This window comes from Aptenodytes patagonicus, chromosome 1 (genome assembly GCF_965638725.1).
Source record: "Aptenodytes patagonicus chromosome 1, bAptPat1.pri.cur, whole genome shotgun sequence".
In the NCBI taxonomy this organism is placed as follows: Eukaryota; Metazoa; Chordata; class Aves; order Sphenisciformes; family Spheniscidae; genus Aptenodytes; species Aptenodytes patagonicus.
The window spans coordinates 205,341,787-205,369,694 of NC_134949.1; the positions used below are offsets into that span (position 1 = coordinate 205,341,787).

At 39.5% G+C, this 27,908-nt stretch overlaps 1 protein-coding gene across 5 annotated transcripts in view; it reads left to right on the forward strand.

The window, feature by feature from the left end:
* Window positions 1–27,908, forward strand: part of ATP8A2 (ATPase phospholipid transporting 8A2) — a 339,748-nt gene that overhangs the window by 182,233 nt on the left and 129,607 nt on the right. For all 5 annotated transcript variants that reach the window (XM_076328069.1, XM_076328066.1, XM_076328067.1 and 2 more), the window contains 2 exons: window positions 9,165–9,348; window positions 13,598–13,708. In XM_076328069.1, coding sequence (XP_076184184.1) covers window positions 9,165–9,348; window positions 13,598–13,708 — 295 coding nt within the window. The remainder of the gene's footprint in view (window positions 1–9,164; window positions 9,349–13,597; window positions 13,709–27,908) is intronic.

Here is a 27,908-nt window from a genome sequence, read left to right on the forward strand (position 1 = left end):
TGTGGAGAGATTGTGAAAACCAGAAGTTTTGGTTATTTTTTCCTAAATGTCTAAGGATTTAGGGACTTCACTGTGTAAGCATTTTGTTATTGTTAAATAGAGACTGGACTTCAGGGAAGGGTGGGAAATAACTTGCATTTCTTTGGTGTTGTCATGAAAAAAATCATTTGGGAGCTCACCTTTCTTCCCTGACACAACACGACCCTGACTTTTGAGGTATACTGATAATTATGAAATTGAAAATCTCGCTTTTTACAAATAGGTGGTACTTTCATTTTGGGTGGCGAGTCCTCAACGTGATACGCTGGTACGTTGCAGCCCTCTGATAATTACTGGGTAAGATACCCTGCTTGGGATTGTGTCTTGCTGTTCCAGGAGCATGTAATTCAGAGATCCTAGGCTTTTCAACAATAACATGTAGTTCAAGTTGATAACTTATATGCATTCTCATTTTAAATTCCAGGAGACTTTTTTCATAGAGGGAGAAAAATAAATCGTGGAGTTATTAGAAATCAGAATGAAGAAATAAAACTGTCAGTGCTTGTAGCACTGCTGAAATGGCAAACTATCTCAAATCTATTGGCTACGCCTCCCTTCATCTTCCTTCCATGTCAGTGTTTGTGGTTTGTTTCTTGGGTATGTGATCCTGAAAGAAGCAGTAGTTTACAATGGTAATGCTGTCTGAAGCTGCTGTATTTTGTATTTCTGAGCTGTAGTTAGTGTGGAGGAGCAGAGCGCCTGTCAGACAATGACGCTGCCCACATGGCATTACTGATGCTACCACAGTATTGCTGTTCTGCTTCTAGAGGCAGGTGCTCACCCTGGCTCTCCCAATTGACCTGTTGGCTTCACTGCAGGGCAGAGCCTCCCTAAATGGGCTGACGTGCTTATTAATGGCCATAGTCTCAATTGTCACTTAATTTCACCATGTGTTGCAAAGTCTATAAACAACTCTGCTGTGTGAAGCACATGGGTGCTCGCTGTCTGTGTGTGTGCTCAAGGTTATGAAGGCACTAATCTGTATGTTTTACAGACTGAAATTTTTTTGCCCTGTCGTTAGAAAAAGGCAGATTTCTGTGCTGCATGAGAACTGCTCAGGCTGATTAGCATGGAAATGAATGTGCCTTAATCAGCTTGGGGTGAGGGAAGCTCAAAATTAATTTGATACATTAGTTTTACTTTAAAAACATATTATAGCTGTTGTCACTAGCGACCATTATAGTTAAAAATGCAAAATAGTCTCCCATTCAACACTGTTTATGCCAACTCATCACTTTCCAAATAATTCGTTTTCCAAACTGTATTTTTTCCTATTTAATCTTTGCCCCATAAAGCAGGTTGAGGGAAGGGCAATCAAGACAGAAACATGCAGGGGGGGATATCAAAGAGGAAGAAGGTGCTGACTTGAAACTTAATCCCTGTGTTCACTAGGGCGCTGTGTATTATATCACACTGCTTAATACATTGAATACAGCTTATAAAGAGATTATTTCATAGTCCTTGTCCTCTGGAGATCATTTCAATGGCAACTGTGAATGGCAAATGAGTTGTTGAAATACGGAATGCAAGGGGGAAATTCTGTAGTGATACATATATTAAAAAAAAAGGAACGTATATAATTAGAAAAAATCTTTGTTTTTGTGATAAAAAGGTACTAAATGAATTTGGGTTCTTTCTCTTCAGAAGACTCTGTATGATTCAGTGGCTTTATAACTACAAAGAGAGCTTTATATTAAGAAGGCATTCTATTATACCTAAAGTGATGCAGAAGGCACTATTTTGGTGACCATTAAATTAAAAAGAACTGCTACATGTTCTGTGAGCATGTATGTAGGGGTGTGTTGCATGTGTTTTGACTTAGAGCCATGCTAGGCATCAAAAATACCCTGTTCTGGATAACCTGAAATTTAGAGGTAATATATGTTGCTCAGAAAGTCGAGCATGTAACTAGCATGTCAGTGAGGCTGAAAAACTGAAGGAAGATTTTTTTTTCCTGTAGTTACAACAAGATGAAATGAGACCTCTGATAAGTGAAATAGGATGTAAAACTCTTTTTAAAATTAAAAAATAGACTTGAAATCAGTCCAATAAATTTGGACACATGAAGCAGTTTGGAGGATGGTCTGCTCAGGAAAAAAAATGAAGAAAGTGTGGAGAAGTGAGATTGCAGCTGAAATGACAAAGGGTGGTGAAGCTGTGGTTGTTTTTACAGAAGCCAGTAGAGGTTTGGTAAGAATTCTAGTTGTCTGTGTTCAGAAGAGATGGAACTGGGAAATTACTGTAGAAAAGAATTAGCAAGAGCTGGAAGCGCAGTCAAGAAGCGAGCATTTTTGAGAAGGGAAGGAGGATGTGGTGTATCAATCAGTTCAGCATCAGGTGCCTGTGTCGGACAGAAGCAGGCATTCCACCTTCCCAGAAAGCAAGAGAGGAAAAGCTTGTGCACCTGATTAATTTGAAGGTATTTAGCACTGCAGTAATGTAAGATGTGTTTGATCCTGTGTAATTTTACATGTAAGTAGTAGGCTTTTTCATGTGAACTAGTTACCTTCAGCCCCCTTTACCTTGGTGGAGAGAAAAGGGCACTTGGAAGAGGACATGAACTATACCCTTAAAGTACATGTCTAAAATAAGCCAGATGAATTGCACTCCAGAAGTGCCTGTTTCTCTCCATTGACTATAAAAGGAGCGTGGTGTGATTAGTGCAGATATAGATGTCTCCATTGGAGGCACTTATATTTAGTTGGATGAATTCCTTTGGTGCTTTTTATGAACATTAAGCTATCCATCAGAGCACTCAGTGCTGTCTCCAAAGTTGTAAGTACTGCACCAGAGCCAGACCCTGTGAAATCATGGTTGTCAGCAGGTGAAGGAGATTCAGAGCACTTGGTAAATGAAAAGCATTCAATGTAATGCACATTTTGAGTCAATATGATGTGTGTGTGCTTTTGTTCGCTGCTCTTCTGTGTGGTGGGTTACTGTATCATTATAAGTCTATCCAAAGTATCTTGGAGCATCATGACTATAATTCAAGACTAGCCCTTGTTTGGATGGCACATGGCTGAAATCTGCACCCTGGTGTGTGTCAGGAGAAATCAATGTGTAATTAAAAACTGCTAAATATGATGTCATGGTAACATTCCTTGCTTTCTGAGCATTACTTTTAGTGGTGTGTTAATTCATCTTGCTTTTTTTCTGGGGGCCAATGCATACACTTAAATTGTACACATACACTATCAATATTATTGATAGCTCTCAGCTCTTTCTGGGCTGTTTCCCATCTCTGCCTTTTCTGAAGATGAGATCACTGAGCGTTTTGAAGTACTATTGTATTTTACAATAGAACAGGGTAAAATCATGTTCACTGCGATAAAGGTGGGCTCTTAAGGGCCTCTTGTGTTGCATTAACAAGGCATTTCAAGGAAGTAGAATATCAAATTAATGTTTCATGTTAAAGACATTAATGTCTTGGTGTTTAATCCCTGTTACAGCGTGGAAGCAGAAGGAGGTAATACTTGAAACAGCTTCCTTCCTTGCCTTCCTCTTTTCACAAATGAACATTAAAAATTTAAAAGTGTGGGTAAGAATGTCTTAAGAGTATTTTGTATTGAATTGAGCATGGGGGAAGTATGCAGTCTTCAAAAGAAATGCTCTAGTCTCCTCATTGGGGGGGAGGGGGGGAGCACAAGCAAAAAAATCCCCACAAAACCAAACACACGTAGAGGGAACAGAGGACAGTGCTGAGACTCAGTATCAAGCTGTGCCTTGCTCAGGTGTGGAAGAGCTTGTGGGGCTGCCTTCCCTTTGTGGCCTTGTAAGATGGTCTGGATATCAACTGATCTTTTATAAATTACCTAATCTTTTTCTGCCAATGTTTTATAGATAAAAGGACTCCAATAAAGCTTACTTATCTTGTTCTTTACTAATCATGTCTCTTTTTATATACAGTTGATAGTCTCAGTGTCTACTCTAGCAGAACCCTGTCTTCATTGGGTCCTTTAGACTTGAATGCAATAAATAAAACTAATAATTTTCTGAAATACTGCATTTTTATTTCCCATTTGTTGTTTATGTATGTATACTTTGAAGCATCTGCAATGATACAGCTGTAGTTTAAGGGCCTGTGTGAGAAGTATTATTTACAGTTGCTGTCAGTTGCTCTCATGCATCTGTAACTGCAATAGGTACAGATATGCATAGGCACAGAATTAAGAAACTGTTTCTCACTTCCCACTGATAGTATCTTGTGGAGTGTAGCTGACCTATGTGACACGGGACTGGTTGTGCTGATTGTGTCCTTCCCATCTCATTTGTGACTGCATCCATCTTGATATATTAGATGGAGTCTGGGAATAAGGGGGATAGCTGCCTTGCCAGATTGCAAAAAGTGCAGTAAAGGAATTGATTGATTTAAATCAGTCGCAGTACATTAAAAATTGAAGTTAAAGCTCTATTGCATTGTTTTGCTTGGTTAAAATGGATATTTTAATGTTTTGCTTCTACTTACTTTTGAGGTTTTAAAAATTTTGCTACCAAAATGGGTTTCTAAATAAAATGTTTGATATTTATTTTTGAAAACGTCACCACTTCACCAGGGTGTTTTTTGTGAAATCTTTCACTGAAAGATGGCAGAGCTGGTACGAATTCGTGCATTGCTCTTGTTGTCCCATAAGTATTCCTGATGGAAGGAAAAAAAAGAAATTAACTGGAAGATCCTCCATCTGTGCTTGAATTCTCTTAAAGAAATAAAGTAAGGCTGAGCAAACCTTCCAGCAAAATGCTGAGCAGAATCATAGAATATCTCAAGTTGGACAGGACCCATAAGGATCATAGAGTCCAACTCCCTTAGTCCCTTAGGACTACATAAGATTAGACCATATGAGCAGAACTCTTCTGAACAGGCAAAACATATCAGTAAGAAGTTTGCTCATAAACGTGTGTACCCAGGCTAAAGCATTAAATGCAGACTGAAGGTTTAAAGCCATTGGGAGCTGATCTGCAGAAGTCGGTGGGAAACCACTTACAACATCCTCTGTGAAAACCAGCTGTGTTACTGTTTTGTGCTGTGCCCTGTGCTATTTTTTTCATGAGCTTCCTCTAAGTAGAAGAGGGACCTTTATTGTTACTATCAGTAAATTAGAGTACTGCATTATCTGAAAACTACTTACCCCTGCCTCCTTCCACAGTTTCCTTATGGATTTAAGTGACCTGAGGATAATTAGGTCCATGTCTTTCTGAGGGTCCCTGGCTCTGGGCTGCATTTCTCTCTCAGCTTCTTCCCAAGATATAGTGCTTTGTGCCCTCTCTTGCTTCCACCCATCCCACTATAGAGAAAGCAATATGATATCAAGGCACCAGTCATCTCATCCAGGATGGAAACTGCTTTCTGTATTAAACTGTTAAAGATGCTGATAAAGACTTCAGCAGGTTTGAGACTGAAGAGAACCTTCCACTTTTCCATATCAGCTTTTGCCCTCTCAAGAGCCAGGCTACAGGAAGGAAGTCCCAGAGGCGGGCAAGTAGCAGGTCTGCTGTATGGCTGGCACTTAACTTTATGCATCCCTTCATCATCCATGAACACTATATTGCACAGCCAAACGTTGAATGCTAAACACTTCATAAAGTTGCAGTCCTGACCCCAGGCTCCCTGTAGCCTGAGTAGGTTAAATCCAGATTCTCAGGGAAGCAGTTTGAGCAGGAATCTGAAGACTTGATCCTGTAGCTATAATGTTGGTACTTGGAACCTGGTGGGGTTTTTTTTTTCCAGGAGTATGTGTAAAAGAGAGAATCAGTCTAGACTAAGTTAATTGTATCTGTTGTCAAAGATGCTTTTGAGCAGAGACAGTAAAAATAACATATATAAACAAACATTTTCAGTGAACTCTTCTGACTTGCACTCTAAGAACCTTTGTAAGAAGCATTGCTGTCTGACCAGTGAAGGAATGCATGAGTTAAGCAGAAGATTTTGATGCAACTGATGTTTTGCTCACTTAATTCTTATTTGCGTGTATGTCAAGGCAAGGCTTACATCCTGATATTGCTGCAGTGAGCTCTGCAGTGATAAGCCAGGGATGTTCCACTAGATGATAATTACCAATAGCTGCCTGTCGCTGCAAAAATTTTCTCCAAAGTAGTTCTTACTAGTGCTTTTTACTTTGAACTTATTCATTTGTCTAGGAATCTTTGTGAACTTGACTATTCCTCCTCCCCTTCCAAGATATCACCTGGGGGAACCTGCAGGTTAATAGTGTCCTGTGCTATAATCTTCCAGTTATTCATGTAGACAGCCTATCAAATGGGCAGAAATGGACCGCAGCTCTGATCATCTGGCTAAGGCGATTAATATCATCTAATGCGGTGTGTTGGTACCAAATAGATTACAAGGAGCAGAAGAGGTTTGGAGGCTGAGAGTGTGAGTTGGGAGGGGAGGAGTATAAAACCCCTCAGGAAATCAGTAGCCATCTCGATTTGCAACTTTTGTAGTTAATATACTGTGTGCAGCAAAACGTGTTCTCTGGAGTTTGAGGATGTACTTGATAGGAAGGTATCAAAGAGGATGCTTGCTATAAAGCTTATGTTTAGAATAAACAACTATAATCAAGTAACACTTTGTGCTGAAATCTTGTCTTAATTTCATCTTCTTAAACGAAGTGCAGAAATATTTTTTGGTGTTTAAAGCATGTATCTAGTGTTTCCTGCAGCTTGTTTAGTCTTATTAGGCATGTAAAGATGTTAGTCTTTAACTGGGTGTTATATAACTGTGGGTATAATCAACTTTATTTGGTCAAGACAGTAAAAGCATACTCTGTATACATTATGTAGTACTTGAAAAATGTGTTTATATTGGGGCATTCCATTGATTTGACAAATAATAGGTCATTAATGTCAAAGTTGACTTAAAATCTGAAGCCACACCCATACAGCAGGCATGGAAGTGAATACAGGCTATATTAGCTTGCCTGACATGTCACAGCTAAACTGCACTAGAACAAGCTCAGGCATCTCTGCCACATTCTGGTCATGTCTGAAGTGTCTGTAGACAAGCTGCTAGCTTAAACTACAGAATCAGAGGTGCTGTTCAGTCTGTATTTTTTTCATTCCCCTGTTACTTTAAGCGTATATAAAACTAGGAAACTTGGCTATTTCTATTGCCATGCAACTGAAAACTAAATGAACATAAACTGGACTTCTGAGAGATGTCTGTTTCAGGAGGATGTTAGCAGATATGTACAGTGCCCAGCTGCAATGAAATAATGGCATGAGGGGACTGCCAAAAGTATATGGTCCTGTGCACTGTAGGTGCCCCTGGGGCTGGTAATGGGTGTCTGTGCACTTGTTATCCCATCCCTCCAGAACTGTCTCCAAGTCCCTCTGGAGCTCCCATTTTATGGCTTGAAGTCCTTGTTGACTGCTTGCTCCATGCTTTAGTATTTTATCATGTGAAGATTGGGGGGTGGGATAGAGGAGAGTGTGCATATATGTATGAGAGAGAAGTTAAAATTTGATGCAGACTATATTCAGAGCTGTTTTATAATTATAAACTGTCACCTTTCATGCACTACAGGTTGGTTAGTGTGTTAGGGTTTTGTGTTGGTAGTTTAACTGGGCCCCTACAGTGCCAAGTGGTGGTTTTTATTGCCAGGTAGTTGAGTGCTTAATAAATCTATGCAATGGTATTAAGTTAATTTTATGGCCCAGTCAACTTTTTCCTGTTTTCAGCTTTTAGGAACAGGACAGCCGCTAGATTTTTCAGGTGGCTTAGTTCACATGTGAATTTCGAACCCAGCACATTTTTCTTAAGAACTTTTTCTCCCCCAACTACTCATCAAGTTATTTTAAGAGGTGGTCAGCACTAAACAAAATCAAGGCCATAAAGCAAAATGCTGAACAAGATAGCTCTGCTTTTTTTGATCAGCAGTAATCCAGCCAGGTGTATTAAAAGGCTATGCAAGTTGCTTCCACAGGACGTAGACTCTGGAAAAAATGCCATGTAAAAAAACCTCTGTCTCCCCCATTCCCCAAGCTCCCCATTCTCCCCCTATTTTAATAGTAAAGCTTTTAGATATCAGTTACATTCTTTTTGTTGAGTGTTACGTGGCTGACTTGAGATGTGGAAAAGTTTTGTCTAAAGTTTTATTTAAGGGAATATAAAATAATTTGGAACTTTAACTAAAACTGATGGGGAAAGGAATTAGGGTTGTTTGTACAGATGGGGTTAGAATGGAAATATTTAATCTACATGTAGGTATTTCCATAATATCTCATATGATTTGGTAACCTGATCCACCTTTTCCATGGAAAAAGGGCATTTTAGGTGTCTTATCCAATTTAGTAACCTAGTCCTGAGTATTTTTCCACTTCTTCCTGGTTTAGACTAGTTTAATTCTATTGAATTCCATGAATTCTTATTGAACTGGAACTGATGTAAAATGAGAGAAGGATCAGGTTAAAGTAACTACCAATAAAACAGATAAGAATATTCAGATGTCATGGAGTCAGCCTTTTGTTTTTGAATTGGAATTGAGTAACATCATCGCTGAAGTCAGAGGTGCACCAGCATGCAAGGCATATGTGAGATCGGGGAGAGGCCTTATTCTTTCTGATCCTAACTGCGTAGTCTGAGATTGGAAAGGCAGCCTGGCAAGTGGGGAAGTAAGCTGGAGGAGGGAATAAGGTAAGCCTGCAGTACCTTTTGCCAAACCACTGAAAATGTCTCTGATTTACTCTCTGAACGTATTAGTGGTCTTTCTCCTCCTGGATGGAGATGCGCTGTTGACAGCAGACAGGGAAGCCTGCACTGTTAATCTGTAAACCATCGTAGCTGAAGAGGAAACTCCCTTCTCCAGTGTTCCCAATATAACATCACTGGCGTATGCCAAAGTGTATCAGATGGGGCTGGGGGAGGAAAACAAAGCTTTAAAACCTTTTATATCTATTTGGTCTCTTTTGCATAAAATATGAGCAAGTAGATAAACGTGAAACTATTTTTAAAGCTACTTTTTCCTTCTGAAATAGTTTGGCACAGGTTCTGAAGCTTAGTTGTTGAATAAAGAAACTTCCCAGCAACTGCCCTTTGATTACTTCTAAATGTAGATTACAGCTGTCCTTTTGGGAAAGGCACATAGCTCACCATGTGAGAAACTGACACCTTTTTCTCTCCTTTTCAGAGTATCTCCTCTACAGAAGTCTGAAATAGTAGACATGGTCAAGAAACACGTCAATGCCATAACACTTGCCATTGGGGACGGTGCCAATGACGTAGGAATGATCCAGACAGCTCACGTTGGAGTGGGGATCAGTGGCAATGAGGGCATGCAGGCAACCAATTGCTCGGATTATGCTATTGCACAGGTCAGAGGCAAAAAAGAGCAACTGCCATATCCTGTTGTCAGAAATGTGCTGTGCTTGATGGCTTCTCCTAGCCTTCAAGCTAGGAGTATCTCTGCTCGTTTCCTTTTCAAGGCAGCTGTCTAAAGCAGATATCTTGGATGTATTTTTGGGATTCATTATTATGATTTTTGTATTCTTCAGGGCAAAGCTCTACCTCCCCTCAAAGTTTCAGTTTCCTCCTGACAGCTGTGCAATGTCTTGGTTCTTCAGTAATTGGGGAGAAGCACTTTCTGTGATGCTTATGTTAACCTGCTTTTAAGTGTAACTTATCTCTCTTGGTGCAAGCTCTTTTCTCTTACTGTGAGTAGGCATTATAACCAGGTGTTGTGTAAGAGTTTGGCTGTTTGAAAATTCTTATTTTGAGGTGTGTCCTCCTTTTTCTTTTTTTATTCCTCCCACCCCCATGATGTATCCAAGAATTGCTCACAGTTCTAGAGAGCTGGCCAGCATTTTCATTTTAGGTATGTTATTTTGAACGTTATTTGGGTGAGTGCTCCCAAACTATCCCATCAAATTCAGCACTGATTACTTCAACTAAAGATGAGAGTAAAAAGCCTTTTTTGTTTTACTGAAGAAAGCAAGATGTAGAATAAAGACTTAAAAAGAAACATAAGAAAGAAAGGAGACGCTTCAGTTGCTGGACATCCTCTGAATACTGTTTACAGCTGGGGTGCTCCATGTATGTGTCTGAGACTGATCGCAGGGCAAGAACGGATGGAGCTGACAGGAAGCAGAGATGATCCACTGTCTCCTCAGTGATCTGTGAGCATCAGCTGATTGTTCCCTTCTGGCAGGGTGTAGGCAGACTTGCTCTACCAAGTGATACGAAATATTACTCTCTCCTGATATTTTCAGCAGAAGGTGAGGTTTTGAAAAGGCATGGATAATGCTGCTGTTTGTGCAGATAACTGTTTATTGTGTTAACCCTGCTGTGAAGCAAAGTGGCGGGCTTGTATTGCTGCTCTGTTCTGCGGTCTGATGAAGCACCCTGGGTTTCAGGCTTGAATAACTGAGACCTTTAACCAAATTTATCTTGAAAATTTTAGGCTGTTTAATCAAGGGCTTATTCTGTCATAAACAGTAGCATATTCCAAATACATAGCATTATAGGAACTGCCATAATCATAAAGTCTGTGGTATCTTGTAATGACTTTCTCATTTTTAACTTCTGTAGACTATATATTGCTTCTGCTGTATAACTTCATTGAATGCTCTTTACTTAGACTTCCTCAGATCATTGATTACTTCCATTATGATAAGTAAGCATAAGCGGTGAGAGTTTTGTCCATAGAGGGCCCTACACACTTAATTCCTTTTGTTAGTTGCAGTAAAGTTAAATCTGCAGAAGTAATTTCATGTTCATGTGTTGCTTCTGCATTAACAAAAAACACTGTCTTTGGATTTAGTGTTAGAATGCAGAAGTAAGTTGCTCTTGGTTTAAATTCCAGTCAGGGAGTTTCTGACAATAGCAATGAATCTTAGTTCAATATGAAATAAAAGCTGGTCCTACCGGCACAGAATTTTAACTTTCAAAAATGAGTAAAACACTGTGGAACTGTATTTTTTTGTGATTGTGTAGAAGAGCTTTGTGCTGATTAAAAAAACTTACAAATGAACCCCTCTTGTAAAGGAGACTAAAGTGTATGGTAATGTGTGTTTCAAAAAAAAAAAAGTGTTCAAAAGAAAAACTTGATCTCCGTGGGGTATATTTCTTTCAGTGAAGACATGTACCTCCCACTAAAGCGTTACTGTATGTGCATGCCTTGAAGGCAGAGTATGTTCTTATTGAGTAATTTAAGACGACCACTATAATGTAGCATCTCATGTTCAAATGGTATTTCAAATGCAGTGGTGCCAGAAGTAGGCACTTACGGAAGAGAAAGTCTCTATATAGGCTCGTTCAGGATTCCAGGGGGAATCAAAGCATAAACCAAACAAAAATAAAAAGGCAACTTGTGTCTAACTCTACTCCGAATAGCTTCCACAGGTGCAAGGAGCATCTGTTTGAATCATCCTTTTCCCTTGAAATTATATTGAACCAGTGATCCATATTTAGAGAATTCCCAAACCAAATGACCTAACTGTTTAGAGACAGTAGTAGAATTTAATAACTTGTTTCCTCAGTAAAAGGATTCATCTTTTTAATCCAGAGAGCATCTGGTGTCTAGGGACTGTTTCCTTTTCTTATCTAGGGAAACTTCTTTCTTAAACAAATGTTCATGTTTCAGTTTTCCCCTCTGGAAAATTTGGCTTGCATTTTGGATGCATTTTCATAGTCTTAAACCTGCCCCCAACATGGCATCACCTCATCCTTTAGTCAAGATGGGGGGTATCTTTCTAAAAGATAATCTCTGTATAAAAAAAGTTATGCTAGGATTGATAGAGAGATGACTGTGAAAACTTCTAGAAGCTGTTTCGCAGGTAGGCCGGCCAGATGGTCGTAATGTTCCTTTCTGATTTAAAACTCCATAAATATAGTAGTGTCCAAACAAGGGCAGTGTCTTAGTGGAGCCCTATCCCTACAGTTGCTGAAGTATGCCAGTAGCTGTGTCTTTACATAATTTCAGTGAGCAGCATCAAAATAAATTTAATTCCTTGCTACGTCTTAATGGGACTCTTCACCAGTGTGAACAGGCTCAGAACTGCGTTATTTAGGTTACTAATACCTACCATGCAGTGCACTCGTTTTCATGAGAGTACAGACGAGAGCAATTAATGGTCGGATTTTTCCTTGCCTTGAGCTCCAAAGAAGACTACATCTGAGATGGTTGCTCGTTAGACTCAGCAGAGAGAGAAAGCTTTTAGGGTGTGTCTAACTACTCTCTACAAAAGGTGTTTGGGGTGACTTGTCAGGATGTAGTGGCAAGTTTCCCATCACTTGCTGATGTGTTTTAGTGAATTTTGATGAGGAAAGTTGTAGCTGTGCTGCCTATTAACTGAGGCGTTAGGTGTCTAGTAGGTCAACTGCTCCCTTGTGAGTGTCCCACTTTCAGTCCTGACTCAAGTTGGGCAGAGACTGAACCGTGAAGCTTGGTTCACTTTATTTTCTCTCCTTCTTTCTTGCTGGCATATCCTAACAAATCTGAGTTGCTGATGCATGGGAGAGAGCCTGTTCTTACAGGATTTGTGGTTCAGTGATTTCAGTGCTGGAAATCATGGGAGCAGAGCTATCTCATGACAGTCCTAATTCTTTACTGTAGCTTTCAATTTCAAATAAGTTTTGGTTAAAATAAATGATCTAGAATCTAAATTTAGGAAGTAAAGCTTTTCCTATCAAGTCACTTCATGGAAAAGGAAGCAAAGCAAATAATGGTTCCACCTTAGTGTCCAAGAACCCTTCAGGTACACACGTGCTGAACAGTAAATCTAGCCTCCGGTTTGAGCTGTCTGTAACTGGACAAAAGAGGAATGCTGCAGGCCATAAAAAAAGTTCACTGACAAAGCCAAGACTAGAAAATTATGCATTTCCTAGGCTGCATTGTGAGACTGCTTCTATAAAAGTCCATTTTCAAAACTGCTGAATTGAGAAGCTGAATTTGAGCTGTAGCTGTGGTTCAAACTAGCGTTAAAAGGTATCCGTTTTTACAAGATTCATTTACTTGCCCTTTTTGGCAAATGCTCCTTCTTTTTTTTATACAATATTTTCGGTGCTTTCTATAACACACGATTGCATACGTTTTGTGGGCTGAAAATATTAATGTAAGTATTCATTCTCTATAAAAGACTCTATGCATCTGTTTTTCCACTGTGTTCCCCCTTGTGCATTTTATTTCAGCTCAAGACAGTTCTAATTACCAGACTGTTCGTTTAACACAGAGAAAGGAGATTCTGAACCTTGTAAGCCCTCAAACACAAGAATTTTCTTTGACCATGAAATGAAGAGTTCACATTTATATTCAACCCACAAGGCTATATTATGTTAACCTTGCTTGATTTCGCTATCGGGATAGTAATACTAATTGAAGACTTCTTGCTGTTTAAAGACAGTGAAGACCACTTAAACATTCAGAGGTTTTGCTACAAAAAAGGCTTTTCCTGTAAATATTTTGTGTTGTTTTTTGCATGTATGTTCTGCTAAGCTATTTAAATACTGCGCTTGAAGAACAGCTTTCATAGCTGATCTGAGTTTTTTCTTAGGGCAGGGGTTTACTTTAACCAATTTTTTTAAACAGTTCTTCATATATGTAAAAATTTGTTTTCTCTCTTTCAGTTTTCCTACTTGGAGAAGCTGTTGTTGGTCCACGGAGCTTGGAGTTACAATAGAGTTACCAAGTGCATACTATACTGCTTCTACAAGAATGTAGTCTTGTATATTATTGAGGTAAGAGTAACTAAATGGATGGGTCTTACTGGTGCTTACTCCTCAAATAGTCTCTTATAAAAAGAACAACTCATCCAAATGGATTGAGCTAAAAGGACTGACATTTTTTTTCCATGTTTAACAACTTAAAATTGTTTCCTTTCTCAGATTAAGTTAGTTCACTTGAACCTTTTAACGTTTGCAAAAGGAAAACTGAAGGTTGCAGTACAGTGAAGCCTTGGATATGAGATGTCAGGGACAAAGTTCATTCCTTCTGTGCAAATGCTCTTATTGAAAGCTTCTTTGTATGCATGGAAACATTACAATTAGAGCTTATATTTATAAAACTTGAATTTGGGGCTAAAATTAAATCAAAAGTTCATTTAATAGAATCGGGAAGAACTCTATAGGCAAATAATAAACTAGGCAAAAACTAGCTGTTGCTTCCAAATTATAAAAACCATAGCTTAGCTGGAACTGAAATTAGTTTGCGTTCTTTTTTGGAAAGAGAGGACATTTTGCCTTACAATGCCAGTGAAATTATAAAATTAATCAGGTTATTTGATTTAGTAATATTTTAAAATGTAACTAAGTATGTTTTGAAAAATAAAGTGCCTGAAGATGCCAAGTAGTGAAACTGGATTTTAGAGGGCTGAATACTGTTATGAACATTAATACATTGCATTTCAGCCTGCTTAGATAGGAGCGTAGTTCTCATGCTTCAGGATATATTCTTGAATTTAAGAAAGATCAGGAAGGGATGCTTATTGTGTGCTGTTGCCTAGTTAGAAACACACAAGGAACTTTAACTCAGAGGATTGGTCATGAGTATCAAGTGGTCACTTGGTACAGCAATTTCCACATTGTTCATCGGTTTTATTTATATATGTCAATGTGTATATATTAGGTTTTCTATTTCTTTCTACAATTAAGCAGACATGAATGAGGTTAACAGATAAGAAAATTAGAACATTTATAATTAGGCAGCTAGTTATATCGATTACAAGAGATAGTGGGTAAGCAATGCTTTACTATTCAGTGAATCATATCATGGTCAGTGTGTGTATACCTGACTCCCTCAGGGCCTGATCACCTTTTATGCACGATGTTAGGCTCTTAGAGAAAAAATACTCTCCGCTAACTTGCTCCATTTTTCCTGGGCTAACTATTTCTGAATGAGCTGTTGGCTGTTATAATTTCAACACAGATTAGTCTGTTTACTGCAAGAGAGTTACTCTATGCAATCAAAATAATGGCAGTGTTTTGCTGTAGTGGGTGAGAGCAGGATGGCTGAGTGATATACAGTATGCTAGATTTGTGAAATAATATGAGGAGTTGATTTTTTTCTAAATTTTAAGCATACAAATCTCAACTGTATTCCAACCCTTTAGCCAGATTCTCTGCCAAATTTATAATCCATGTTCCTGAGATTTCACAAGTGTGTTCTTGTCCTAGTGTAGAAGCCACCTTCACAGCTCTGGGATGACTTTAGCACACTTAAATAATTAAGATTTGGTTCATGTTTTGCTTTCTGAAATAGTCCTTAATTTGCCTTGGGCTGATCATAACTCATGTTTTTAGCAAGGTTTTTTAAGTGTTGTTGGAAATGACAATAATATTCATTATTGTGCAAAAGAAATGTAAGTAATTTTAAAAAGAACTTTTCTAGTGGGTTTCTTACTGAACATAGGAATTGCTGGGGTTTTTCCTGAATTGTTCAGAAAATGCTTAACAGCATGAAGCTGTTAATCATGAAGCATGATTGCCTTCTAGGATTCTTTTCTCCATTTGAAAATTAGTTTTGAAAGTCCTGCTTCTTGCCCATTGTAGCAGTGTGTGTCTTTGCTTCATTTACTGTCTGACAAGTAAATGAAGTTCTGCATCAAATGTATGGCTAAATTATGCCTTCCCATGTGAGCAGCTGTGGAAGGCGTTGAAGACAGGTGAAGGCCTCTGGGACCTCCAGCCTGAGGTAGCTTAATCATCTTACCATAGGGAGGAATTTTATTAGGCAGAGATATCGCTCTATGGTGCATAAAATGCAAGGCTACTCCGAGAATGTGAGGTCAGATGTTCTCTTCACTGTATTAGTCTGCGTTCAGTTCTTTCTGCATACTGTACTGAGGCAAACAAGCTTTTGTGTCTTCTGATGTCCATGACTAAGGGTGGGAGTCAGTTCCATTTAACACCTGAGCACTGAAAAATGTGTAACGAGCTTCAGCCCTGTGCCTTGGTTTCCCCTCTGTGCTCATGCTGCATAGAAGTTGGGAGCAAGTTTAAGTCTTAAGGGAGGTGAAGTGACAGAAGAAATCGTGTAGACCTGCAGCAATGGGAAGAGCTCAATTTGGTTTTAGTTCCCCTGGTGAGTTTACTAGTGGCCTTAAGGAAATTCCCCTCCAAAACTCTATAAAACTAGCCAAATTGCCTGGAAACCAAAGAGACACCAATTTTGGTATCCTAGGGATGCAGGGGAGAGAGAGAAGAGGTCTCTAATTCCCTTCTTAGCTTTACACAAAGAAAGCTGAGTTGTTTTGTATTTCTGCTGTGAAAAAGAAGCTTCTTGGGAGCGCTGATCAGTTTGTGGTACAGAGTGATGCTCATGAAAGAGAAGCTCCACGAGGGAATAAATCCTTCAACTTGAGAGAATGGTAGTTGAGTGCCCAGCACTCCTGCACTGTTGCTTGTGCACATGGTATGTTCCTGATTGTTTCCCAATGCTCTGGACAAGTTTAATACTTACCTGTACTTCCTGCTTGGATGTGGGGTGTATGGGGAATATTCTTTCAGCATTGTAATGAAATAGGGATTTGAACTTGAACTACTTCCTAAGTTAATCTTCTAAAGGATTGTACTGAGTAAATATTTATAGAGTTGAATCAAAAAGCACATCTGTCAATATGATTGTCAGTTATACCTTTGTTACTGTATCTGTTTTATTTCAATGAAGCTTTAACACCTGAGGAATAACTATAGTAAGCGTTATATAAATGAGTTTTGCAGCAGTGAAGCACTGGGGCTCATCATAACTTTTATTCCTTGATACTTTCCAAATATCAGAGAGAAATAAGAGGTGGTACTCAGGCTTAGCACACAACATCCAGACACAACTTGCAGAGGCATACATTAAGATTTAAGTTAATTGAACAGTGATAAATGCTTGAGGAGTACATATTGCTGTCTGCTTTCCTAGCATCCCAGCAATGGTATGTTAAAACCCCTAATACACTTAGAAGTTCATCTTGATACCAATCACTCTTTTATACCAGGAAGACCCAAACTGTGGCATCCCTGAAACATTAAATTTCATCAGCTTTCCTTCAGCTTCTGGGAAGAGTGATAATTAAAATACAGAATTTGGGATTTGATGGGAAGTGTACTCAGGTGACTGGCATCATGGACTTTACTCCTAAGAGATGCTGCTGGGTTAAGTCTGGTGCTTACCTCCCTGCAGTGGCTGATTGTGGAGAGACCGGGGCCCCAGGAACTGTTTTCAGCTGCTTTGACAATGACTAAAATGTGTGCCCATATTGGGACAATTTTGTGCAGCTAGGGAGCTAATATAGCAGAAGGCAAGCCTTGTAGTCTAGTGATTGCAGGGAAAATAGAGATGAGAGTGTATTTTCCCTCTCCCTTGATTAGGCCTTCCTAATTTTAAGTGAATTTTAAGGCATCAAAGTGATAAAGCTCAGTGAAGTCTGAGAAGATTTTGGTTTGGCTTAACAGCTGGAAACTTGATGTTGCTCTCCTTTCTCTGACCTGATCTCTTTCCTTTTGCATTTCTTCATTATTGTCCTCCTGTCATTCTCTTAATTTCCCCCCTTGATTTTTGAAAATAGAAAACTTAGTGAAATATAAATCAAAAGCAGAAAGAGAAGCGCGTCCTGGAAATTCAAGTCCTTTCAGTGTGATTCTTAGCCTGATTCTTGAGCTCTTGCGTGTCACTGCTGTCAAGGTGCTTCAGGGTGTAAAGTTGGGGTTCCCTCGCTTATGGCCTCACTTACTGGCAGAGGGGTGCATAATCAAGCCTTTCCATCCACAGAGCTGGTTGATAGATGAATTGCTGCCACTTCCCGACTCTGACTGGCCCTGCTGGGTCTGTCCTAACAGTGGCAAGGGAATCTACATAGAAAGCTACCAAGATGGCTTCAGGCATCAAATGCAAATATAAAACCTCCTCTTTGGTGTCCATTCTTGTATTTCCTGTGTCTGGCTGCAGTAGCAGTGTGCAGTAAAGCCATTACTGAGGAAAGCCAATCATTCAGCATCATCCTGAAGCAGAAGGTCAGTGACAGGGTTTTGGCTTTTAGAGCTTTGACAGACAAATACCTGGGCATCATTACAAAACACCATCTCATTCAGTTATTTATGTAGCTGGCTTTAAACTGAGTAGTGAAACAAAAGGTCTGTTTCACATCTGTTGAGCAGATATCTTTCACTGGAGATGATATAAAGTTGTCCTGATGACATCAGAGCTTTGAAATACAGCTGATTTCAAATGTAAAAGAATACAGGAATGTTGCTTTCATGTCATGCTTGGAGAAGTAGAAACGCAGCAAGATCAAAGGCAGCATCAGAAATATCAGGTAAGAGTTCAAGGCATTTGGGAATGGTTCTGTGGAAACAGTAGCATGGAAGATAGCTTTCAGGCCAACACAGTGTGCAGGAAAAATGTGCTTAGTACTTCACTGGACCATGTTGTTTATCTGAAACATACTTAATATGAAGTGCTTTTGTATTACGTATTGCAGAATGGCGGGGGGGAATAGGTGGTTCCTGTGTCAAGGTCTGGTGGTGTTAGGGCCATGACAGACAAATTAATGGCAAGTGGGAAGGGGAGCATATAGTGTACATACCTTGACGCTGCATTATTTTCTTTTCTGCCTTAAGAATCCAGAGATAAGTTGTAAGCCCAGACTGGAAAGCTGTTTCTTTGTGGAGGCTGAGAGGGAAGTCTTATATGTGAGCAGTGTTAAACAAACAAGATAAATGTACTAAAGAACAAAACACCAGGATCATAGTTTCTCTTTTAGAGCTGAATTTTCAAGTCTTAAAAGCTCTGAGTAAACACAATGCCTAGATAAACGTGCTTTTAAATAAGTGGTGATTTTGTGAGTCCGGCAAGGTCTGGCAGTGAGAGCCGTGAGGCGCTCCACATACTCTTAGCGGTCACCACTTCAGACTAGCCGATAGCACAATCTGTGCAAGCACACATGAAATGTTGCTGCATGAGACCTTTCATTTGTTTTTCCTGTTTTCATGCTTTCCTGTCAAACACAACAGGTATTTTTAAAAATGTGGAAAGCAGACATGGGAATTTTAGGCCTCTTACACTCAATTCTGTGTGCCATTTGGGTATCTGATATGATACTAAAAAATATACAGCTCTAATGCTTCTGTGTGCTTATCCCTGATTTATGTAAGCTGACTTACCTACATCCCTGTGCTTTCTGTTTCCAATTGACTTTGCAGCTCTGAGGGTACAGCCAGGTAATAGAAAACCTTAAGCGTCGGGATTTTTGCAATGAGTTGAGGACTGAAGTGCAATAATTGTTGTCATAAAAAGCAACTTTGTTAGAAGAGCAGTATTTTCCCCCAGTGTTAAATTAAGGATAAGAACATCTGGTTGTAAAATTCTCTAACAGGGATAACAATAATACAGGCAGCTAGCTGTCTTGCCATGCTTATGTATTCAAATTATTCGCTTGCCTGTTCAAATACTTCAAATGCCAGTAGGCATTTAATAGTCATTACTTCTGTGTGCATATACTCAGTTGGTGTGATAAGCTTGTAACAGTGCTGTATCATGATGAAGCAAAGTAGGAATGTGTGTGATATTTCCATTTGACATAATCTGGAAATCTGGCTTTTGAATTCTCACAAATGCATGCATATCCTGAATAAGTAACTTATTCTCTGTGGACGGGTGCTTTCAGATAGGCAAAAGGTGGGATTCAGGGTCCTTAAGATTGGTATCAGGTGTAAATTTAGGTGCCTGAGGGAAACCTATGTCGTGTCCATGTAGATGGCTTTTATGGATGCTCTAGGGTTGTGGAGAGCAGTATGGGACTGGCAGGTGTGCCACAGGACCTGCCAAAGACCTTCACCTCTCTGAAGCAGCAGCAGCATTATTAGTACTAAGAGGTCTATGTTGAGGTAACTGAATCCTATCCAGAAAGTGAAGGAATCTTTTTTGTTCTTGTTGTTCATTTGTTTTTGAAACATGTAAAAAGAAAGGAATCCAAACCCCTCAGCTTGGGTAATGTTAATCAATTCAAAAAGTGCAGAATATTTATGGAAGTTATAGCACAGAACTTGCAGACCTGGAAAGCACAGTAATGGACGCAGTGTGAGGAGCAAAGTGTGTGAGACTCAGCACTGTCTCCTGATTAATTTTTGGAAAAACAGGTCTTACACGTGTGCTTGTTTTTCTCTTGCACTGTTTCTTATCAGCCTCATCCACAGGTTTAACATGCAGAAGAAGATGACCTAGGGCAGCACAGGACGTTATCCCCTTCCTGCCCACCAAAAAAGCTAATCGTAGGATCCAATTCAAGAAAACATTCTTTAGTAGCAATAGTTACAGAAAACAGATCCTGCAAATAGCCTGCCAAACTTCTTGGAATATCATAAAATACAGTTGGCCAACCTAATCCAAAATTGTCCAGATAGTGCTTTGCTTTTTGTTCTTAAAATATATATCCTAATTCTTTCTTGGCTGATTTACAGTGCCTAGTTTATATTGCTACCAGTAACAATTTATTCCATATTTCAACCCCTCTGTCTGAAGAAATTCAGAATTGCGTATAGGCTGGTCTCACCAACTTTAATCCGTGACTGGCTTCTTGGTTTTTGGATTTGTAATTGAGTATGTTAATCCCAAGAGTTTCCAAGGAGTCGGTAACAAAGATAAATCCATGCTAATTTTCCTTTCTTTTGTAGTGCTGTGCACTGCACAGTGAATCATTAGAGACCAGTCCATCTTCCCTGAAAACCAAATTGACTCAACTATTAAACGGCTGGTTTTGAATTTTTTCCAACAATTTTCAAAAGTGATAGAATGAGTACCAGCATTGTTCTGACTTTTTATGAACACTGCCTTGATTACACCCTACAACCAACACAGCTTGTAATTTTTCAACATTCCAAATATTATAAATGATAAATTAGGTTCCTTAGTGTGGTCTTAAAATCTCCAGGTGAAACACCTACCAGGTTCAATACATGCTGCAATAGTCTACTTCAAGAGATCTACTGTGATACTTTGCTGGGCAGATATGTTTAGAGTGCCTGGATCCATTTTTTGTATATGGGGGTGTATGACAGGCACTGATATTTTTTTTTTTCCTCTGTTAAATATGTGCTTAATTTGGTGTGAAAAATCTTAATTTCATATTTGGAGGTCTTATAACAAAGTAATAATAATGCCGTTCTCTAAATTTCAGGCCATTAAATGTGAAACATTAGCCATCTCCTGAGCAATGTGTTCATCAAAGCCAGATTTCTGTTATCAGTAAATGTTTTTTCAGTTTAACTATGTCACCAATGAAAATGCAAGTTGATGTTTAGAAGGGAGATAACCTAATGTGAGGAAGCTTTTGAGAGGGAAGCTAAACCTGTATTATGAAAGTTAGGAAAACCTGAACCTAGGGTTTTTTCCATCACACAAAACCAGCTTTGAAATTCAGGAGTTTGTTCTTGATTTCAACCCCACTTTCTTTCCTAAAGCTAGAAGTTTTCATATCAAATATAACTCTTCTTATGGCTTTGAATATTGACTTGAAAAACATTGACTGCTCTGACCCAATAATATTGGATAACCCATTGTTTCAATAAAAATAAAGGGGAACGGTTCCTATTTTCCCATCCACCTAGGCCAATTCAGTGCATACGGCATTACTTGTGGGTACAGAGGAGGCCAAATTTCAAATTTGTGTCAATGTTAAGAGTGCAAATAAACCTTATCAGGGAATAACTTGCGCTTAGCACATTCATGCTGAATTTAGCAATGTATGCTGTACTGCGCTGAAGGGGGTAAAAAAAAAAAACAACCCACTATATACATAGATGTACATAGATATACAGCTCTTTACAAATATATCCTTTGGGCCTATACTGGTTTTCTTCATATCTGGCCTATACCCCTACTTCCTTTACTAGAGACATTCCTGATTTACATGGGAATAACTGATAGCAGAGTAAGGTCCTATGCGTATCGTATGTATGAAGAGGGGTTTTTTCTGTTTTGCTTTTTGCTAGACAGAAGCCATTGGGCTGGCATGTTGAAGGTGTGAGGGTTTTTCCTTTTTCACCTGTACCTCATTGCTCTAAATAGCTATGCTCAAAATGCATTTCTACAGCAATGTACTTACTTTTGAGAATGGTAATAAAAGTGCTTACACATGAGGCTACGTTTTGCCAGAGGACTTGGTGATAGACCCTGGCCCTAATGACTGCTAGCAAATCGGAACAGTGAGTTTAATTCTCTGGTTTAGAAGGTTTGAGGCACTCGTGTTAAAATGGCCCTATAAGCGTGCATATTCTGTAACTTAATGCAACTTGGAAGACATTAGTCTTCCAGGGGAGAGAAAAGCAGAATTACTTTTGCTCAGTTAGCTGTACGTGCTGCAGTTAAACTCAGATGTTATCCTGGTATTTAAAAACGCTACTTAGCCTAGGTGTGAGGAGGGGTTTGCAGTTCTTTTTGCACAACTCTTTGTAAAGCATTTTTAGGTGGTGCCAGAGAGTTTGGAAGTATTGCAGACAAGGTGTAGTATTGATTCATGAGTCATGCTTTTGTGCAATTTCACAAAATCCTTTAACTTTTTATTTAAGCCTGAAGTACTCTGAAATTTAACTTGGAGCCCACTTTTGGAAATGTATGGTGGCTTGCCTTTGAGCAGTCCCACTGAAGTCACTGAATACTAATTGCATTTTCTACTTTCCTGGCAATTCTTTGGAATAAAGTGAGTTTATTTGTTCCGAGCCATGTGCTAGGATATTGTTTGCTGTTGTGTGCTTGTGAACAAAAAGTGTGCAGGTCTGTGTGGGCTGCATTTCACTTGTCTGAACTGAATAGAAGTCTGCTTGGCTGCCAGCTGCTTGCCCAGCAGTAAGGTCAGGCTGTACAGCTTGATATTTCTTGAGCATGAGTAACTTGATCATAACACTGAAATGTTTTGTTTTGGTGTTCAGTTTTATCACCTTGAAGCATTTTACTAGTACTGTCTCTTCGTTCTTGGGAATTCGAGCAGAAAAGATATCGTTACCTGAGCTCCTGTCCAACAGCAGTCTCATTGTCAACTTCTCCTTTCTAGTTGTTAAGGGCATTTCTCTGGCATGTTCGGAGACACCACTGGAGTATGTGTTTCTAACGGCCACATTTTCTAGTGTGTCCTGTAGTACAGATATGTGCAGTTGATTAGTTCATAACTTTTACTGTCTTAATACTGCTTCACAGACAACTACAAAAACCTTCTGAACACTAGTTCAGAAATGTGGTGTCACCAGATTTTTTGAATATAAAATTTCTTTCCAGTATCTGCATCATGAACTGAGCTGGTCCTGATTATTTTGAGGTTTCTTGGTTTTTTAGGATCATGACCCAAAGAAGCTAGGGCAGAGAACAAATTTAACTGAATACAGACTCCATTTTTAAATGCTGCAAGAAAATAATTTTGCCATTTCACTTGGATGAGCACTAATGATAAAAATACCTCTATCCAGTTTCACTAATTAACCACTAGAGATTGTTTTATTTTGGGATTCATAAAAGGCATCTGTAACCTAGTTTAAGTGCACGTACAGGATTTAAAATAAGATGTATCTTATGTTTGTGAAGAAAAGAATCTAGAATATAGGTTTGGAGTTTTTGTTTGCCTGAGTTCAAGGTCTTGAACCAAATTTTTTTAGCACGGCAAGGTAAAAAATACACCATATCCTCCATGATCAGTCCAGTCCCCAGTGCAAATCTGGAGCAGCAGAGGTGTTGCTTTCAAATGTGCTTTTACAGGCTCTTCTGCTGTAAAACCACTTCAGTGGTTTGACTGTATTTGACCCAAGGGGTATCTGCCCTGTAAGGAGCTAGAGCGCTGTGGCTCGGGACAGGAGAAAAGGAGTTATTATCACTCAGTGCCCCTGAGAGGTTCCCTTCCTGTGAGGGAATCCTGCATCACTTAATTGAGCCGGCATTAGGATGTGTTGGACTGTGTGATAGCACAAAACAAGTGTAACAGCTTTGAGTAACCTGTCCAAAACAGGTTATTTTTTTCACTCTATATTGAGATGCTAAGGGCAATGCAGATAGCTATGACTATTTATAAGCTTTTGGTTATTTAGCATGTTATTGCTTTTTAATCTCCTTGCACTTTACAACAAAATAGTTTAGAACATATTAAAATGCACTAGAAATAGCAAATCTTGCTACCTAGTGATTGTATTACTTCTGAGTCATACAGTCTATTTTTCTGAAAGATGTTAAAAATGAGTCAGTTGCAGCTTTTCTCCCCCCAGATACTCTATTGCTATTCCATAACGTTTTCCATTAGTTCTCCTCTTCCTCACTACTTTGAACCTGATTCTTTTCTTGAACCAGTGCAATTTGAATGCAACTGCTTGGAAGTAAGGGCATCCTGGACCAATGTTTTTTTGGTATTTCTGAACCAAGATTAGCAGTTCACTGTAACGGGGCCTGTGTCAGACAAGGGAGAGAAGAATCAGGACCGATACTTAAAGGCTGAGACCACCATCATCTTAATACATGTTTATGCATATACTTGCACACTGAATATAAACATCAATATAGTCAGTAATCATGGGCTTAAGCTAAAATCCCAGAACTACACCCCAAAAGGCACAGGGGCCCATGCTGTAGAAAAACAAGGGCTAAGTGGTCTTGATGCATGTCTGTGTGTGTTACAATCCAGTTCTGCCCCATCAAGACAAAGACATGGATAACCACTGGTGACTTCATGCTGTCAGAAGAGTGAAGGAGGTCAAAACTTGGTCTGCTGGTTTTTAAACGTGACAAATTTATTTTACTTACTTTCTTCTTGCTGGATCTCTCTGCATTCATGCAAAAGCAATTAAGGATTTGGAAAGCAAGAAGACGGAATATATTAGACTTAGCTGTATCAAAGTTCTGCAGGGATTCAGTGAAAGTATATATATTTTCATATAAACTGTATAAATATTATGTGTGTAAGAAAAGAAATCTAACACTGTATGCTCTCATCCAAAACCAAATAATGCTATCTTTATTAATAAATGACAGTGCAGATTAATTTTATTAGTATTAACTGACTAAAATATGTAGACGGTTCAGTAGCAGCAGAAGTGTAAGGCATCAGTAACTGGTAACACCTGAAGCTCTCAGCATTATTTGTGATGATGGTTCCTGTCAAGTTCAATTTTGGTAGAAAAGTGAGTCTCCCCTTTGGGTTTACTAACAGTGCCTTGACCTTTTCTCCCTTCTGTTGCCAAGGAGTGACAGGTGTCTGGAGCAGCTAAGCAGTATGACAGTCAGCCTGTGCTTTGTGTCAGCTGGCATTCATTAGCATTAAAAATGACATGTGGTTTTGTACTACTTGGAAATGTGTTTATGCCTATTAATATATCCTGCTTCATGGACAAGATAGGGATAGACTATTGAGTTGCTTAACTTCCCCTGTTTTTCTTTTTTTTTTAGTGTGGTGATTGAATATGTAAATGCATAAAATCCAGGAAATTTCAAGATGTGACTTCCATAGTGACATCATTAATCCTTGTTTGCCTGCTGCAGTCTGCCTTGGTGGCACCACGCCATGCTGTGGTGGTGGGTCCAGCAGCTTTCTGCACTGGGAGCTTTGTGCAGTGCTTGCCTTCAAGGTGCCACTTCCCTTAGAAAGTCCAAGTCCCTCCAACTGCCTAATGCATGTTGCTATATCTATCGCTGGCCTGTGCTTTCACCATCACTTGAATCCACAACTGGGCTGTGCTTTAATCCAACATAAATGCACACTGCCATTAAAAAGGGCAGTCTGATCTTCATTTCTCTGTAGGAGCATGTTCTTTTCCCCCTTCCTTGCCAAAGCACTAGTGTTTGCACAGCTGCAGGATGAGCTCTTTAAGGTTAGAGTTCAGCCAGATCATGTTCCTGGTGCACACAGGAGTTCTTGGACGAGAGGTAGGGCTGGCTCTTCCAATAGCAGCGTAGACTTTTGTCAGACTTAAGTGTGCATGTTATTTTAGTAAGCTAAGGTGGGAGCTTTTGCTTGTGCATCTGCAGAAGAGACAAAAAATTTTTGAGGTAGAGCAGGTGAAGGGCATGAATTGGTGTTCATGATATCCCTAGTAATCTCATGGCATAACTGCTTGGGGACTTATAATCAACCAATTTTTCCCTTTTGGGCTGTCTGGGTATCTGTTACTCAAAGACATCTCAAATGTAGAGCTGGGGAAAAGGGAAGGAAGTTGAGAAGTGGTAGTGATCCCCAAGGCGCATCTGAACAAAAAACCCTTTCCCTATGTCGGTCACATGTTGTTCATATGCACAAAGAAGCTATGATCTCTCAAAAACTGAGAATACATTGGAGACCATAATTTTAACAGAATGTATGCACAATTACTGGATTTTGTGGTGTGTGATTTGTGGTATTTGGGGGGGGATCTTTAAGAATATGCATTAGGCCATCTGGGCAGCAAGGAGGAGCTGGCTTGTGCTAAAATACAAGGTATTCCTGCAATGGAGGAGTGATAAAATGATAGCAGTGAAAGTCCTGGCAGACTTTGCTTCTCTGGAAAGCAATTTTTCAAGCAGTTCCTAATTTATGCTGAGTTGAAGAAGGTGAGAGCAGTAAATCTAGGGGAAGAAGCAGGAGTATGTTACCTAAAACCAGGATAGTGCTTCAAGGGATGCGACACGTGAGAATTACTGTTCTCTTCAAGTTGCCTGATATTGCTAAGAAAGCGTTCTAGGGAAGGCATGAGAGAAAAGCTAGAACATTCTAAAATATGGACTAGGATTGGAAATCTATTTGGCTTTTGGCAACATAAAAAAACTACAAGTAAGGCTGGCAAGCCCTCCATTCTTGGGCTTGGAGAAGAAAGGGGAGTGTATGCTGGTGGTCTGTGAAGGGTCTCCATGGGGTTTGTAAAGCCCACTTTGGTTGGGGGGGAGGTGGTATTTGGATAGGCACAAAGCTCTCCCCTTTTAACTTATCTCTCTCCCTGAGGAGGTCTGTTGTCTCTTCAGCAATGAAGTCATTACCTTGTTTGCATTTTAAAAATGGTAATACACAAAATAATGCAACTTTTAGCATGCTGATGTTGATACTCAAATATATTGCTGGTACCTACATGGTTTCTAATGAATTACATTTCTGTGGCTTGCTTCTGCTTACTGTCAGGATAGCTACACTCAGCGAGAACTACTCATGAGCATGAAGGTGTATCTGCCCAGAAGCTTGATTTCCCCGCCCCCCCCCCCCCCCCCCCCCCCCCCCCCGAGTTTGACTTCATTCTCTGTAGAGCAGGTTGTCACATCAGTAAATGGTGGTCTCCTGAGAGCTCTGCTTTTCAGAAACTCAACACAATTCCTCTGGCTGTTGCCTGTCACTCTTTGTGTAGCTGACTGTATTGTAATCTGAGTGTTGGTGACTGATGGGGGTTTTTTGGGTGGCATTTTTTTTGGTTGTGTTGTCTGAGTCTGTCTTCCTACTTATTTTACTGGTGTGTCGGTGGGGAATCATGCTCATGAGAAGTTCCTAATGCTTCCTCTAACCACACTGGTATTCACTTGAGATTCATCACTAAATTTGTTATTCCTTTCTTACGAAGAAGCAAATCTACAGGTTTTTATTGCAGCCCCAAAGCAGCAGTAAGTGATACAAATGCTTGGGTACATAATAATGGGTACAATAAACTCCACTTGGGGTTGTGCTCAGGCACTTGGGGTTGTGCTCAGGCACTTGGGGTTGTGCTCAGGCACTTGGGGTTGTGCTCAGGCACTTGGTTAAATTTCTCATTTGCAAGGAAAGTCGCTGCTGCATACACTTCTATAATAGAAAATCTAGCAATACTCCCACATCTACTGTCACGTTTAAAAATAATGAAGATCAATGAAACTTTATTTATCATATTTCTCCATTTGGAGGTATAGCTGGAAGCCACTCTGGGCAGGAAATGGCTGCTCTCTTCTGTTGGAACAGAAGTAATTACTATATAATTCTAGTAAATGGGGAGAAAC